Source organism: Oncorhynchus nerka, linkage group LG21 (genome assembly GCF_034236695.1).
Source record: "Oncorhynchus nerka isolate Pitt River linkage group LG21, Oner_Uvic_2.0, whole genome shotgun sequence".
NCBI classification, from domain to species: Eukaryota; Metazoa; Chordata; class Actinopteri; order Salmoniformes; family Salmonidae; genus Oncorhynchus; species Oncorhynchus nerka.
The window spans coordinates 10,614,937-10,632,829 of NC_088416.1; the positions used below are offsets into that span (position 1 = coordinate 10,614,937).

At 43.0% G+C, this 17,893-nt stretch overlaps 1 protein-coding gene across 1 annotated transcript in view; it reads left to right on the plus strand.

Annotated features, from left to right (window-relative positions):
* The first annotated feature begins 5,361 nt into the window (after nt 1-5,361).
* LOC115103876 (cytoplasmic phosphatidylinositol transfer protein 1) overlaps nt 5,362-17,893 on the plus strand; it is a 79,694-nt gene continuing 67,162 nt past the window's right edge. Inside the window, exon 1 of the mRNA XM_029624897.2 lies at nt 5,362-6,222. Within this exon, the coding sequence (XP_029480757.1) occupies nt 6,175-6,222 (48 nt within the window). The 5' untranslated portion in view covers nt 5,362-6,174. The remainder of the gene's footprint in view (nt 6,223-17,893) is intronic.

Sequence of the window (17,893 nt, forward strand, 5' to 3'; positions counted from 1 at the left end):
GAGAATAGCCTGAAAGTAGGGAGGGGCAGTTCCTCTTGGTGCTCCATAGGCAAGTTAAAGGGACTTGAAGTGGATGCAGGCTTCTACTAGAAGCCAGTGGAGTGTGCGGAAGAGCGGGGTGACATGGGAGAACTTGAGAAGGTTGAACACCAGGCGAGCTACGGTGTTCTGGATAAAATGCAGGGGTTTGATAGCAAAAGTGGGGAGACCAGCCAACAGAGAGTTGCAGTAGTCCAGACGGGAGATGACAAGTGTATGGATTAGAACCTTGGACTTGAATGGTGAACAAAGAATTTAGCAGTATGTTGCTGTTTTACACCTCGGCTGAAAGGTGTAGGCCTCATCTCCATGTATTGACTCAAGTTATCCAGCAGATGTCACTAGGACATTACTGTTCATGATTTGGTTTCATTCACACAGTTCATTGCTTTGAAAGATTTCCCTCAGAAATAAATACAACTCATGTAGGTCAGTGATTTTCCTGCTCCGGGGGGAGGCTGCACCTAAGCGCTGGCCTAGGATTATATTTCCCCAACACAGACTAAACCTTAACCTTAACAGCTTGAAAATCAAACATGGCCTGTATCAGCTCAGAGAGGAGACCAAATATGAAATAATGAAAATATTGGCCAAATAAAACAGGGCTGAAGAGGCATCCAAATATTTGCAGGATCGTAAAGCACTCATTCAAGTAATGTAGGGCAAATATCAACCATGTCATCTTTATGATGGAGTTGTGTCTACAATAAACGCCTGAGAAGAGACTACCTGAGAACTAATATAATCCCTTTTATAAGCATAGCATTTTAAAGTGATATGGAGAACGAGAAATCAATTGTGAGTGTGACCATGCAAATCATAATGAGGGCATTTTAATTTTATAATTCTGAATCCACTTTTTGTTACCCTGCGCTGAAACGATCTGAGATCCATTGAGATCCTTGAACTTGCCTACCTGGTTAAATAAAGGTGAAATAAAATCCATTGACAGACTGAAGATGAAACCACATCCAGCACTCTTATCGAACACACGGCTGAGAGCTTGAGTCCGACCCATGCCCATTGTCTACTTCTGAAAAGTGGGCCACAGGTATTGCGTAACATGACTTAATTTGAGGATGTGCTGTTCTGAGCTAGAGCTTTAGGAAGCCATACAGGGCTATTGTGTGCGTTGAGAAGGTCATATATCTAACATAGAGCCTAACACCCTTTCTAATCAAAAACAGACGTTATTAAAATGTTGGAGTTACATCATTATTGTAATGTTGGTCAAACTACAAACTAGATCACATTAAAAGCTATATCTGTGTCCCAAATGGCATCCTGTCCCCTGTATAGCGCACTACTTTTGACCTGGGCCCATAGGGCTCTTGTCAAAAGTTGTGCGGTATGTAGGGAATGGGGTGCCATTTGGGACACATCATTGTTATTTTCCATTGAATCAAATTGGCACAAAGTCCTATAGACATTGGAACTTGGAATAAAATCCTAAAAGATGTAACTGGTTCATTTATTCCACTTCTTATTGCTTGATCAGTTTGCCCACAATTTTTTTATTTAACCTTTATTTATTTAACCTTTATTTAATGAGGCAAGTCAGTTAAGAACCAATTCTTATTTACAATGACAGCGTACCAAAAGGCCTCCTGTGGGGAAGGATGCTGGGATTAAAAATAAAAATAAATTAAATAAAAATATAGGACAAAAAACTCATCACGACAAGAGACAACACTACATAAAGAGATACCTAAGACAACACAGCATGGCAGCAACACAACATGGTAGCAGCACAAAACATGGTACAAACATTATTGGGCACAGACAACAGCACAAAGGGCAAGAAGGTAGAGACACCAATATATCGCGCAAAGCAACCACAACTGTCAGTAAGAGTGTCCATGCTTGAGTCTTTGAATGAAGAGAATGAGATAAAACTGTTCAATTTGAGTGTTTGTTGCAGCTCGTTCCAGTCGCTAGCTGCAGCGAATTTAAAAGACGAGCTCAAATCCATATTAAATGCGTTGTGCCGTGCTTGAATTTTCTCCGCTTTCCAGCTTCGTCTATAACTGGAGGGATTATAACGTTGGTCTGACGTAAAAACTGATAGTCCTACGGTTGTGGATGGTGTTCATTGCAAAGAAAAATAGAATCCAATTCCCTTTTCTGGTTTTGGGACATAAACTCACACAGAATAAGAGTTTAAGTGGGTAAAGCCCAAATGTGTAACAACTGTCTATTTCTACCCCCTTAATCACTGAGCCATCTCACTCTCTGGCAGAGAAGGTTATTTCAGGTAGTGGAGTATATGTGTTGAATTTGAATATGGATGGCTGCTAGCCATCACAGGGAATGTACTCTATAGAAGTGGATGATAGAAGCTCGTGTGTTTTCGTGTATGTTAAGTTAGTTGATGAACGGTGATGTTCCCAGAACAGTGGCGGAGAAAGCATCTGTGCCTATCAAAAAGTCAATTAGCGAAATTCATGGTAACGTTGATGAAATTCTCGAGTGTCCCTTTTGAGAGGTCATCTTCCTTTCCGCTTTAGTGGGGCGCTCGCGCACACAATCACTCACTCCGTCAGTGTTGTGGGTAGGGCTGTGTGATCAAACATCCTCCACGCGTGTAAACTTGTCTTCTGATGAATCATCATTCACAGTAATTTATGAACGGGATTTACAGTTCACACATTCAGTAAATATGTGGCCCATGTGGGAATCAAACCTAAACTTCGGTTGCTAGCACACTGGTCCAACCATCAGAGCCAACGGAACCAATACATTCCCGCTACGGTATTCCCTAATGAACATGACCCTGGTTTAATTTGAACTAACGTCCCCTGAAATTAGCAGGGGGATTTCAGATAGCTCCCATACTGTGTGTCAAACGCTGCTCTCCGTGCCCCATCTGCTGTTTACGTTGATTTAATCAGCCACTCCTTGATCTGCCGTCTGAATTGGGATTTCGCCTCCCTCTCGGCAAACTGCTGCTTTTGCCTGATTGCTGTCTTGTTCCAGCCTGGCGTAGAATACTAGTCCCCATGGGCGTTGCCGGGCCCATAGGGCTCTTGTCAAAGTTGTGCAGTATGTAGGGAATGGGGTGCCATTTGGGACACACTCATTGTTATTTTCCATTGAATCAAATTGGCACAAAGTCCTATAGACATTGGAACTTGGAATAAAATCCTAAAAGATTAAACCATATAAGCAAGTCATGTTTCCTGAAACATATAACTGGTTCATTTATTCCACTTCTTATTGCTTGATCAGTTTTCCCACATTTTTATTTATTTAACCTTTATTTAATGAGGCAAGTCAGTTAAGAAGCCATTCTTATTTACAATGACAGCCTACCAAAAGGCAAAAGGCCTCCTGTGGGGAAGGATGCTGGGATTAAAAATAAATTAAATAAAAATATGGGACAAAAAACTCATCACGACAAGAGAGACAACACTACATAAAGAGATACCTAAGACAACAACATAGTAAGGCAGCGACACATGACAACGCAGCAACACAACATGGTAGCAACACAACATGGCAGCAGCACAACATGATAGCAGCACAAAACATGGTATAAACATTATTGGGCACAGACAACAGCACAAAGGGCAAAAAGGTAGAGACACCAATACAACGCGCAAAGCAGCCACAACTGTCAGTAAGAGTGTCCATGCTTGAGTCTTTGAATGAAGAGTTTGAGATAAAACTGTTCAGTTTGAGTGTTTTTGTCGCAGCTTGTTCCAGTCGCTAGCTGCAGTGAACTGAAAAGACGAGTAACCCAGGGATGTGTGTGCTTTGGGGATCTTTAACAGAATGTGACTGGCAGAACGCGTGTTGTATGTGGAGGATGAGGGCTGCAGTAGATATCTCAGATAGGGGGGAGTGAGGCCTAAGAGGGATTTATAAATAAGCATCAACCAGTGAGTCTTGCGACGGGTCTACAGAGATGACCAGTTTACAGAAGAGTATAGAGTGCAGTGATGTGTCCTATAAGGAGCATTTGGGGGCAAATCTGATGTCCGAATGGTAAAGAGCATCTAGTCACTCGAGAGCACCCTTACCTGCCGATCTATAAATTACGTCTCCATAATCTAGCATGGGTAGGATGGTCATCTGAATCAGGGTTAGTTTGGCAGCTGGGGTGAGAAATGGAACGATTACGATAGAGGAAACCAAGTCTAGATGTAACTTTAGCCTGCAGCTTTGACATGTGCTTAGAGAAGAACAGTGTACCGCCTAGCCATACTCTCAAGTACTTGTATGAGGTGACTACCTCAAGCTCTAACCCCTCAGAGGTAGTAATCACACCTGTGGGGAGAGGGGCATTCTTCTTACTAAACCACATGCCCTTTGTTTTGGAGGTGTTCAGAACAAGGTTAAGGGCAGAGAAAGTTTGTTGGATACCAAGAAAGCTTTATTGTAGAGCATTTAACACAAAATCCGGGAGGGGCCAGGTGAGTATAAGACTGTATCATCTGCATATAAATGGATGAGAGAGCTTGGGGCCTACTGCCTGTCAGTAGGGTACACCCTTGGTGACAGGCAGTGGCTGAGACATACACTGCACTCTTTGAGAGAGGTAGTTAGCAAACCATGCCAAAGACCCCTCAGAGACACCAATACTCCTTAGCCGGACCACAAGAATGGAATGGTTTACCGTATCAAAAGCTTTGACCGAGTCAATAAATACAAATAGCAGCACAACATTGCTTAGAATCAAGGGCATTGGTGACATCATTGAGGACCTTTAAGGTTGCAGTGACACATCCATAACCTGAGCGGAAACCAGATCGCATACCAGAGAGAACATTCTAGACAAAAAAGAGAATAGCCTTTAGGCTAAGTAAACGATTTGTGTCGGTTATTATTATTTATTTAATTCCAATTAGACCTTGGTTTTTAAGAAATGCATTAGATCTGTATGTTGTTGTAGGCCTACATCTCTATCATCAGGCCTGCTATGGCCAAATCGGGGCAAAGACCTATGAACAAGCAGTCACTAGTCACTTTAAACAATGTCAATTTAAATAATGCCACTTTGATCATGTTTACATATCTTACATTTCTCATATATATACTGTATATACTCCGCCATCGCTCATCCATTTTTATTTTTTTTACATGTACATATTCTCATTCAGCCCTTTTACATTTGTGCGTATTAGGTAGTTGTTGGGTTACTGTTAGATTACTTGTTAGATATTACTGCACTGTCGGGAACCAGAAGCACAAGCATTTCGCTACACTCGCATTAACATCTGCTAACCGTGTGTAATGTGACAAATAACATTTGATTGGATGGATGATGGACACAGAGTCATCAAAAACCGTTATTTAGGCCAAGGTCAAACAACACAGGCTACTCAGCAGGCTGCATAGTCGACTCATGTAGCTCAATCTTTTAACGTGGTTTCAAACACTTTCTAGGGAAGAGGATTGTTCACATTTGAATAGAACCAGTGACAATGAAAGGGAGCATGAACTCTGATGCGCTTACTTTCACGCATCTTGTTTCCTGCCCGCATGTTTCCGTGGCAGCGGCAAAATAGCTCGTCGTCGCACGGAGTGAGAAACGACAGCCAAAGGAAGAGCTCGTCCCGTTTTTTCACATCCAAAGAGAGAACACCGCAACATAAAGCTAAGCCTTTGTAAAGAAGACTCGTATGTGCAGGAACTCAGAAGCGTGAGGAAGAGTACATTTTAGCGAATTAGCCTCTGCAAGGACGGACCTGACCCTCGCTTTTTTTAATATATTTTTTTTATATTCACCTCGTATCTATTTCTTTTTGGTTTGAGAAAACTGCAGTTAAAGCAACTTGGCCGTTTTGTTACCGCCCACGTTTTGAAAGCAACATCTATTTGGCCGATTTTCAATCGATTCTCATGTATTTCGCAGAGGGCATATCCTAGTTAGGTACGTTTTTTAACTGCTTTTCTTTACCCACGTCCTGTCCGGAATTTTAAAAAAGGCTCGTTTTTGAACGCTGCTTGTGAGAAATTCCCCAGTGAAAATTCCATTCGTTCCGATGAGACAAGACAACTCACAGTGGTCTTCTGTTTTCAAGGCGATCCACATGCATTGCCAAACTCTGCGTTTTTATTAGCTAAAGCTTTGGCGGTCATAACTTGTTAGACGGGCTACATTGTAGAACAAGAAGAGCTATATCAAATAAGATGTTGCTCAAGGAGTACAGGATATGCATGCCGCTGACTGTCGAGGAGGTAAGTGTATACATTTTTTGTTGTAAAATTGTAGCATTTCCATTGTTTGATTTAAATGTGTCAAACAATATTCAAGTTGACTTTCAGCTAACTTTCTCGTGCGAGAAGAGGAACAGATAGGAAGGGCGGGGTGGAAGTAACATTTTAGATGATATATGTTTTGTCTTGCAGTAAGCCAGCCTAACCTATCCCACCCATAGCCTCAATTGTCAGTCTATTTGAAAGTAAATGCCATGTTCATGTGTCATAGGTGCCGTGTGGGATGAACACACACACACCAGATCTGCTTATTAGACTAAATGTAAGAAAAACGATAGACCGGAAGTAAATTCAACACTTATAATCTGCGATGAACATATAAACACCCACATATGTTTTCAGCAAGCTAGAGGCAATTGACTCGAACTTTATATTAAATAGTATTTGAGTCTAGAGGTCACTGGGCTACTGTTACTTATCTATGGCTTTGAGACTATACCACAGGATGGGGCTGTTGTAACTACCGTTTAGCGTATAGCCTATTAGTGTATGGTGAATTCAAATCAATTAATCAACAATGACACAGTAATATTGCACCATAACCATAATCGTATAGGCCACTGTTATGAACATTTACATTACATTTACATTTAAGTCATTTAGCAGACGCTCTTATCCAGAGCGACTTACAAATTGGTGCGTTCACCTTAAGACATCCAGTGGAACAGCCACTTTACAATAGTGCATCTAAATATTTTAAGGGGGGAGAAGGATTACTTTATCCTATCCTAGGTATTCCTGAAAGAGGTGGGGTTTCAGGTGTCTCCGGAAGGTGGTGATTGACTCCGCTGTCCTGGCGTCGTGAGGGAGTTTGTTCCACCATTGGGGGGCCAGAGCAGCGAACAGTTTTGACTGGGCTGCGCGGGAACTGTACTTCCTCAGTGGTAGGGAGGCGAGCAGGCCAGAGGTGGATGAACGCAGTGCCCTTGTTTGGGTGTAGGGCCTGATCAGAGCCTGGAGGTACTGAGGTGCCGTTCCCCTCACAGCTCCGTAGGCAAGCACCATGGTCTTGTAGCGGATGCGAGCTTCAACTGGAAGCCAGTGGAGAGAGCGGAGGAGCGGGGTGACGTGAGAGAACTTGGGAAGGTTGAACACCAGACGGGCTGCGGCGTTCTGGATGAGTTGTAGGGGTTTAATGGCACAGGCAGGGAGCCCAGCCAACAGCGAGTTGCAGTAATCCAGACGGGAGATGACAAGTGCCTGGATTAGGACCTGCGCTGCTTCCTGTGTGAGGCAGGGTCGTACTCTGCGGATGTTGTAGAGCATGAACCTACAAGAACGGGCCACCGCCTTGATGTTAGTTGAGAACGACAGGGTGTTGTCCAGGATCACGCCAAGATTCTTAGCGCTCTGGGAGGAGGACACAATGGAGTTGTCAACCGTGATGGCGAGATCATGGAACGGGCAGTCCTTCCCCGGGAGGAAGAGCAGCTCCGTCTTGCCGAGGTTCAGCTTGAGGTGGTGATCCGTCATCCACACTGATATGTCTGCCAGACATGCAGAGATGCGATTCGCCACCTGGTCATCAGAAGGGGGAAAGGAGAAGATTCATTGTGTGTTGTCTGCATAGCAATGATAGGAGAGAGCATGTGAGGTTATGACAGAGCCAAGTGACTTGGTGTATAGCGAGAATAGGAGAGGGCCTAGAACAGAGCCCTGGGGGACGCCAGTGGTGAGAGCGCGTGGTGAGGAGACAGATTCTCGCCACGCCACCTGGTAGGAGCGACCTGTCAGGTAGGACGCAATCCAAGCGTGGGCCGCGCCGGAGATGCCCAACTCTGAGAGGGTGGAGAGGAGGATCAACATTCTTAATAATATGTTCCTATAATATGTGGACTATTTAGTAGACCATAATGCTGTTTTAGGTTGCTCTAGCATAATTCTGCTCCTGCTTGAGCACAGTTGGGTCCACAACACTCATCTTTATTCATAGGAATGAGCAGCACCTCCCCTAAGAATCTGCTTAGTTACACTTAATTCTCAGCCAGTCATCTGTGCATGCTTGTAGTTCTCTGTGAAAAGGGGGATTCATTCTTCTCTGATCAGTCAATGTGTCAGTTTGTCCTCCATCTCACACCGTTGCCTAGATAATATAGTTCTAGTCCTGCATAGCCGTCATGCCCGTGACGTCTTCAATGTAAATGATGGTAATAACACCTTATGGTGTTGTCACTCATGTTGATTGCATTACTGCATTCCTCCTGCCTTCGCCCTGGCGACATTGTCCATTTAGAAATGCATGAGTGTTGCTCGGTTTTCTTAGAACACTGCTCTGGTCTTCTCAGAATTTCAACCTAATGGAACACGGAACATAAAAACATGTACTTTCCATAAACTCCCTCAACATTTAATAACGAGTGTCAGCCAAAAAGCTTTATTTGGTATCAGTAGTTTCGTAACACAGGCACCGGTTCATTGACTGAGGGCACAGTTTCTCTGTTTGGCATTAAGCAACACTTTTTGTCTTCCAGCGTGGGTTCAACTCCGCACCCAGTCAGTCATTTTGACCGAGAGTATGGTCAAAGTGAAGACAAGTGACAGAATTGTTTTTTTCATTGTGAGTCTTCGAAGGGATGAAAAAGATGCCTTTGTGTGTTGTCTCTTCAAATGATCTATTTCTCACATCAGACACTAATAGCTTACTGACTAACATGCAAAATAGTGTCACTCAAGGTATGAAGGAGTACCTATTCCTAATAGGCCGTTAGGACACTGTAAGATGTAAGGAAGTCACATGTTTTTTTTACAATTGCTTCTGAACTTTGTGTGTGGCTCAATTAAATGTTGAGCCTCTGGTGAACTATGGTATGTAAGGGCAGAGAAAATATAAAGGGAGCTATCTTTGTCTCTTGAAGGTTTCTTATCACAGAGTTAACACATGTGAAGGAGTCATTGGAAGGGCACATAAACGTTGTCAACAACGCGTGTTTCATTCAGTTCTCACATTGACTTGTCATCGGGAAGATTGCTTTCTTTCCTTCTCTCATTCAAACAAATTGCGCTTATCATGACTACGCATTGAGTTGGGAGTCGTCCATCTCTCTGATAACATGAATGGCTGCTTCCTGACCGGGGGAGGAAGTGTCCTCAGGCCAGATATCTTCTCTGGCCAAGTCTGTTTTGTCTGAAAACCCCAGGGCCACTGGCTTAATGAAGTGTGTGTGGTAATGGGGACATGCGAGGTCACCCCTCTCTTTGCATTGTCTCTTTCTGGGAAGTGATTGGCCTGGCTCCGGCCTCTAGTGACATGTTACCTCAGCGTAGTGCAGATGGTAACTCTGGAAATGTTGCAAATTATTACTGTGGAATTTTACAAACTTGTTTTTACAGCATTTTTCTATTCACGAAAGCATGTGCGTCCATGTGTTCCTACTGTGGGTTGGAAATGGTTGGATAACGTATAACAACAGTTCTGTGAACCCTAACTCTGCTGTACATCTTCACCTGACGAAGTCACCTTGTTCCACCCACACCAATCAGACCCTGTCATCCTTAGGCACAGATCTCGGATCAGCTTACCCCACCCCAAATCCTAACCTTTAACCATTAGGGAGGAAATGCTAAATTGATCTTGGCTCATATTCTAGGCTGTTAACGTCATGCTTTGCCATTTCCCATAGTAATTTATCAGCCACCACGCCTGTGTATTTCAGTCAGAGGATGGAACAGTGATTCATTTCAGAGTACACAGACAGACTAATGAACTCTCTCTCTCAAGATATCACTCCTCCCCATCTAGGTCCTACAGATTGAAAAGGGTGATGATTCATCATTCTTACCTAGGGCAACATGCCTCATTTCCCACCAATACTCAATACTTACTAATGTTGCAGATATGTGATACTAATGCGTGTGTGACCTTAGGCATTATGGAAAATTCACAATAAGGTGTCACCAAGGTTTCTCCAACCCAGTAATGGTAACTTGAGTCATCAGGAAATAAGATGAACTGACCTCAGAGCTGTGTCTAGGGCCAACTACCGCCTACACCAGAAACGTGTTTTCTATGCATCCCAAATGGTATTGGGAATAGGATGTCATTTGCGACGCAACCACAGTGAACCGTTCGAACACACCGTGCGACCTCATAGCAGCCTGTTCACTTTCCCTTTGTGAAGGTTTTAAAATAAAATCCAAATTAAATGTGTTTTGCCGTGCTAGAAGGTCTGACGTAAAAGCTGATAGTCCTACGGTTGTGGATGGTGTTCATTGCAAAGAAAAATAGAATCCAATTCCCTTTTCTGGTTTTGGGACATAAACTCACACAGAATAAGAGTTTAAGTGGGTAAAGCCCAAATGTGTAACAACTGTCTATTTCTACCCCCTTAATCACTGAGCCATCTCACTCTCTGGCAGAGAAGGTTATTTCAGGTAGTGGAGTATATGTGTTGAATTTGAATATGGATGGCTGCTAGCCATCACAGGGAATGTACTCTATAGAAGTGGATGATAGAAGCTCGTGTGTTTTCGTGTATGTTAAGTTAGTTGATGAACGGTGATGTTCCCAGAACAGTGGCGGAGAAAGCATCTGTGCCTATCAAAAAGTCAATTAGCGAAATTCATGGTAACGTTGATGAAATTCTCGAGTGTCCCTTTTGAGAGGTCATCTTCCTTTCCGCTTTAGTGGCGCGCTCGCGCACACAATCACTCACTCCGTCAGTGTTGTGGGTAGGGCTGTGTGATCAAACATCCTCCACGTGTGTTAGCTTGTCTTCTGATGAATCATCATTCACAGTCATTTATGAACGGGATTTACAGTTCACATGTTCAGTAAGTATGTGGTTATCAAACCTAAACGTCGGTTGCTAGCACTATGGTCCAACTATCAGAGCCAACGGAACCAATACATTCCCGCTACGGTATTCCCTAATGAACATGACTCTGCCTTAATTTGAACTAACGTTCCCTGAAATTAGCAGGGGGATTTCAGCTAGCTCCCATACGGTGTGTCAAACGCTGCTCCGCGTGCACCATCTGCCGTATACGTTGATTTAATCAGCCACTCCTTTATCTGCCGTTTGAATTGGGATTTCGCCTCCCTCTCGGAAAGCTGCTGCTTTTGCCTGATTGCTGTCTTGTTCCAGCCTGGCGTAGAATACTAGTCCCCTGGGCATTGTCAATCAGCCCTGTGCTGGTAACTAGCCACCAACAGTTGCGGTAATGTGAAACAGGTGTCATGTGTTCCATTGGTGCAATGTTACTGAACATTACAAATAAAAAAGGGGTGTATTGTAGGCTTACAGTTACCTCAAGGGACTACTTTGTCCAATTAGGCCCATTGGGGGGGGTTTAATGTCAGGAAAGTAGTTACGTAGCCTCATCATGATGAGTCTCCCTCCACATTAAATTTCTGTAAAGCCTGTGTTAAACTTCCTTTAAAGGCTCTTTAACTCGATGGCTTGCAGTTGTTAGATCCCCCAACACTGTTTCCATAACGCCTGGAGTTAATTTCACATCTTGCTGCGATGTTGCAGAGAGAGATACGGGCCGATAGAAAGGCATCGTATTGAAATGGAAGTCGGTCTCTTTCGTGGTTGTTGTCGGTTTACGGCACAAACTAGAAAAATACTAATCCCATGGGTGTTCACTGACCGGGTGAGATGAGAATATCGATATTGCGAGCATCACAAGGTGTTGTCAAGCGTGTTCAGAAGTGTAAGAACCAAATTACCTCACTCCTCAAAATGGGTTGTCTGTCTTTCTCGCTGCTTTTTGGGAGTGTGTATCAAGCGTCTCAGAGGAGGAAAACTGATGGTCATTTCCATGTAAAGGGATCCATGAGCACCAACACGTTTATAGGAGCATATCACATTTGGTGTCAAATGAAAGCTAGAAGTCTAAATATTTCAACCATTTTCGTTCCTGAAAATTTGGAAAAGCAAAGGCTTTGATTTCTGCTCACACAGGTGGAAAAGGGCTCTTAAGACTTATTCTAGTATATGGTTTTTACGGTATTTTACTGAACAAAAAATATGAAAGGAACCATTTTAAAAGATTTTACTGAGTTGCAGTTCATAGAAGGAAATCAGTCAATTGAAATGCATACATTAGGCCTTAATCTATGGATTACACATGACTGGGCAGGTGTGCAGCCATGGGTGGGCCTTGGAGGGCATAGGTCCACCCACAGGGGAACCAGGCCCAGACAATCAGTGGTTCTGATTGGTCTGCGGTTGGATGTACTGCCAAATTCTCTAAAATGACGCTGGAGGTGGCTTATGGTAGAGAAATGAACATTAAATTCTCTGTTGATGTTACTGCAGTCAGCATGCCAATTGCATGCTCCCCAATAACTTGAGACAATTGTGGCATTGTGTTGTGACAACTGAAGATTTTAGAGTAGCTTTTTATTGTCCCCAGCACAAGGTGCACCGGTGTAATGATCATGCTGTTTAATCAGCTTCTTGATATGCCAGACCTGTAAGGTGGATGAATTATCTTGGCAAAGGAGAAATGCTCACTAACAGGGATTTGTGAACAAATTTGTGGAGAAAATCTGAGCTATTTGTGCATACGGAACATTTCTGGGATTTTTAAAAATTTCAGCTCATGTTGTGTATGTATTTTTGTTCCATCTAGAAATACATAAAAATTCAATGTTGAAGGCTGACTAATATCAACATTTTATATTTAATTTTGCAGAAATTGTTTGCTTTCTGTAAGTTTTTAAGAAATATTGCCTAGTGTCTTGTCATTCTGTTACCAAAAACCCACATATCTTTAAGATATTTTCTAATCCCTCTCCCTCATGAGGGAGGATGATGAAAGTTCATAGACGTAACAGATTATAGTGTTTGTACTGATAAAAATGTTCTTTATGAATTTATTATTATTATTTATTTATTTTTGTTAAATACATTGTTACCCCCTTTTCTCCCCAATTTCGTGGTATCCAATTGTTGGTAATTACTATCTTGTCTCATCCCCTGAAATTGTCTCAACTCCCGTACGGGCTCGGGAGAGACGAAGTCGAGAGCCATGCGTCCTCCGAAACACAACCCAACCAAGCCGCACTGCTTCTTAACACAGCACGCCTCCAACCCAGAAGCCAGCCGCACCAATGTGTCAGAAAAAAAACACAGTGCACCTGGCTACCTTGGTTAGCGCGCACTACGCCCAGCCTGCCACAGGAGTCACTGGTGCGCGATGAGACAAGGACCCTCCCTAACCCGGATGACGCTGGGCCAATTGTGCGTCGGTCGCACCCGGCTGCGACAGAGCCTGGGCGCGAACCCAGGGTCTTGGACCGCAGTGCCCTTAGACCACTGCGCCACCCGGGAGGCCCCTGTTTATGAATTATTAAGTGTTTTTTTAAACGCATCACTCCAAATTGGTAATAGTGACTAAAAAATGTGTAACAGAATGATTGCAATTGAATTAGCCACAATGGAGAAACCATAGTAGTCACAAAACATGGTTGCAGTAGAGTAGAGTAGTTTTGTAGAGGTGTGGGGAGGCTACCTCACTGGGTGCCTGGAGAGATGTTGTTGTGGGGGGATAATTGCCTTGCTCAAGGTCACAATGACAGGCAATGGCATCTAGGATTTGAACTGGACACCCTCTGGTTGCTGGCTCTGCTCTCTAATCGCTTGGCTACCTGCCTCCCCCTGTACTGGGCTGTGCAGTCCTGTACTCCACTGTGCTCTTCTGTGAAGTCTAAACGTATGAAACATGGATGTCTATGATTGGTACAGATTTGGTCCATTCTGGAACAACCACATTTGGTCTTGTTTGGGTCAGAGCTCATTAGAATAAGGAGGATATTGCATTTTTAGGGTACATCACATTCAAAATGATGGATTTCTGTTGAATACAAAAATCAAGGACCCATGATGTCATTCTGTTACCAGGTGTTGATCCACTTCACTTACTGTAGTTCAATAGCCAACAGAGATTTTATTTTTTTCAAACATCTTTTAATCTTAATTCAAATTAGATATTTAACAGAGTTTTGGGAAAATGTGGACACATAAAAAAAAAACTGAGGGAGATTTGATGTGTTTCAGTGACATTTTCAGTGGCAATTGTTAAAAGTGAATTTCAGTGTAACTCTGTTACCATGGAATTGCTTGGATTTTAAGATCAGTTTGGCCTTTTTAGATCACAATGAATAAGATTATTTGGGACGGGGACGGGGACGGGGGGCCTGATCCTAGATCAGCACTCCTACTCTGAGACGCTTGATACACACAGCGCCTGGTTTGAAATGGTCCATTTTAATAGTAAATTGTGGATATTCAATGTTGTGTTGATGAGGAAATGGACCTAACATTTTCCATGGGTGGATCGGTGCAAGACACAGTTGTCATCTGGTGTTCTTGACAGTGTTGTGATTTGATAAGATGATATTTGCTCCTCCAGCAGAAGTACCATCATGGCTTTTGATAGACCGTTATCCACGGATGAGGCCTCCTCTCATTTCCTTGATGGTGTGGTGTGTGTGTGTGTGTGTGTGTTGTGTGGTGCGCGTAGCCTGCGGAAGGCTTTTCCGTCAGGCCATTCCAGGGTGATCGTCACACGTTGCTGACAGTCACTCTCTCTTCCTTGGACAGAAGCCATTTCAATTAACTGGTGAGAGATCAGACACACTATCACGTATGTATGTACTTCAGTTTATTTAGTAAATACTTTCTTAACACTTTTTCTTAACTGCATTGTTGGTTAAGGGCTTGTAAGTAAACGTTTCACTGTAATGAAAACCTGTTGTATTCTGCGCATGTGACAAATAAAATTAGATTTGATTCTCACAGATGCACATTCTTGTGGTTTCCCTACTCGGCACATTCATCCTGTTGTAGCTGTGGTCTGTCTTTAGCGTTTCCGTTACAGGTCTCCCTTTCACTCCAGCAGCCTTCCGTTTTCCGACTTTCATTTCAAAAAGATTTTTAGTATCAACCCCAATGCAAACATCACATCATTCATAATTCAGCACTCTTGTATTGATTGAAGACAATCAAGCAGTCAACCAAGTGGATATTTGACTTGACCTTAAATCACAGTCCACTTTGACTAGCCGCCTGATTTTCTTGTCATTTTAAATGGGTCATACCATGCCCAATTTTATTATGTGTGCACCATGCTGAATTTTAACCACCAACTTTCCATTATGAATTATTGAGAAGAGTTTATAGGGGAGCTGGGAACTGAACAAGTAAACACAGACACACACACCCCACACAGGCACACACCGACACACACAGGCTGAATCTGTTGCTTTGGGATTGAAATGAATAGAATATGAGACGACAATACATGTATAAACATGTCCTCATTCTGAGAAATGTTGTCCCCAACCGGTAGCCATTGGCAGTGTAATTACAGTCGGGCTAAGCCACATCTTTAACGAGTATTTTGGACAGGAGGGATGGGCCCTTTGGCTTGATGAGTTCATTTGGAGCTTCCGTTTTGCCTCTCTGTTCTCTCGTTTTCGTTCTCGATCTCTCTCTCTTCTCGCTCATTTCTCCTTTTTCTCCCGGTCTTTCTCTACTTTTCTTTTAGGGCTGACCTCATTTAGTCGACTGGTCGATTGTTTGATCAATAGACTGTTGGTCGACCAAGATGTAATTTTTTAATAATAAAAAAAAAAGAATTGGCACACGAGACACCTGTCTGATTCGCGCCCTTCTCAGTGAACCAAACCATTGAGGAGGCCGAGACTCATCCACGCGGATCGCACAGTCCAAGAAGAAGGGGAGTGTGGCTGTTAGGCACAATGCATCTCTCTCTACATTGTGTGAATTGTTTGATTGTTAGTGTCTATCAATTCCCCATTACATATCACCAGTAGTACATTTTAATTTCTAATCTACAATGTTTGTTTGGTTACGGTAATTTCTGTTAATACAGTCAATATGTATTTATTCCAGTCTTTTACCGTCATCATTGTCGGAGTGGACACGTTGTTTGCGGAGCGCACAACCTATGCTACACTTGTGAGAAAAAAAGTCTGGAGGGTGGGAGATATTTGACGCAGTAGCGTACCCACAGGCCCCAGATCGGCTGTAAAGAACATCGTCTGGCCTATCTAGCAGCAGATGGGTCTGGCAGAGTGGCCATTGAAGCATAATTGTGAGAATGTTTCTCTGCACTCTGCTAGTGGGATGTTAACAGCTCTATTGGACTCTGAGACGGTGTGTGTGTGCGCGCATGTGCCGTTGGTATGTGTTTACTTGTGTGTGTTCACATGCGTGTGTTTGTGTGTGTGTGCGCGCGTGCCTGTGCAGGTTTGGGCCCTGGTCAAAAGTAGTGCACTATATATGGAAAAGGGTGCGATTTGGGCCGCTGTCAGAGAGACTCACACATCTTGCTACTCTGATCTGCTTCAAACCAATATGTAGGTGATATGCATTTGGACAGCAACAGTAGCTCAACCCACACCACAGACAGACGGGCTATAGATAGCTACTGTCTATGTTGCCTGGATCTGTTACCATCATCGCCGTCTCTATGGAAACCATCGTCAGTTTACCATTCCCTGAATAGAAGTAGGATTACACAGTTTATCATTTAAGACCATTTCAGGGCTAACTGTCAAATGAGATATTTAAGTCTTGCGTTCCCTAAAGGCCAGGATTTAGTAGGGAGCTCTACTCTCCAGTGTGGAGACTTGGATACAGTTTGACTAACTAGAGTGATATCCATACCAACACTACCAGGTGGGATCATGGACGAGAAGAATGTTACTTATGGGTCAATTATTGTTCACATAAAGACTTTTTGGCTCCTTTTGAATCGCGTTGTACAAAATATACATTTGTAAAAAAAAATAATTTAAAAAAGATGTAATTGTCAATATCCCATATGCTATCCAGTTTCATGATTGCCCAATGTGAATGTGTGCTTTTTTTAAAGAAACAGTATGATTTAATTAAAGTGTTCAAGTATTTAATTCACTTCATCAGTTTGTGTTTGCTCTACAGGATGTTAGCGACGATATCATACTCCTAGCTCTATGATATCATACTCCTAGCTCTATGATATCATACTCCTAGCTCTATCTAGCTCTATGGTTTCATACTCCTAGCTCTATGATATCATACTCCTAGCTCTATGATATCATACTCCTAGCTCTATGATATCATACTCCTAGCTCTATCTAGCTCTATGATTTCATACTCCTAGCTCTATGATATCATACTCCTAGCTCTATGATATCATACTCCTAGCTCTATGATATCATACTCCTAGCTCTATGATATCATACTCCTAGCTCTATGATTTCCTATCCTTCCTAGAAAAGTCCTTGCATTTCCAGTTAAAGTGCCATTCCTTTCAAGTGACTGTAATCCCACACTACCCCTGAGGCTGATGGATAAAATGGACATTGCCGCTGCAATCCCAAGTTCCTGGTTGTCTGGTGTCGTTGCTGTGTTGTTGCCATGTCCTGGACCCCTCTCCTGATAGGAGGGCATGTATAGGAGCTTGTTAGTGCCACTGCCTCCCTTCCCAGCAGGGGCCAGCGAACCATAGCATTGTCTGTATGTGTGTGTGCACCGCATCTTCACCCAGTCCCTAATGTCTGTGACAGCATGGTAGATATTAGCTGGTGTCTTAATGTCTTACTCCACCCTCAACTGCTACAGCAAGTAGTCCATGATGGAAGTCTTGAATGAAATGCATCCATGCCACATCT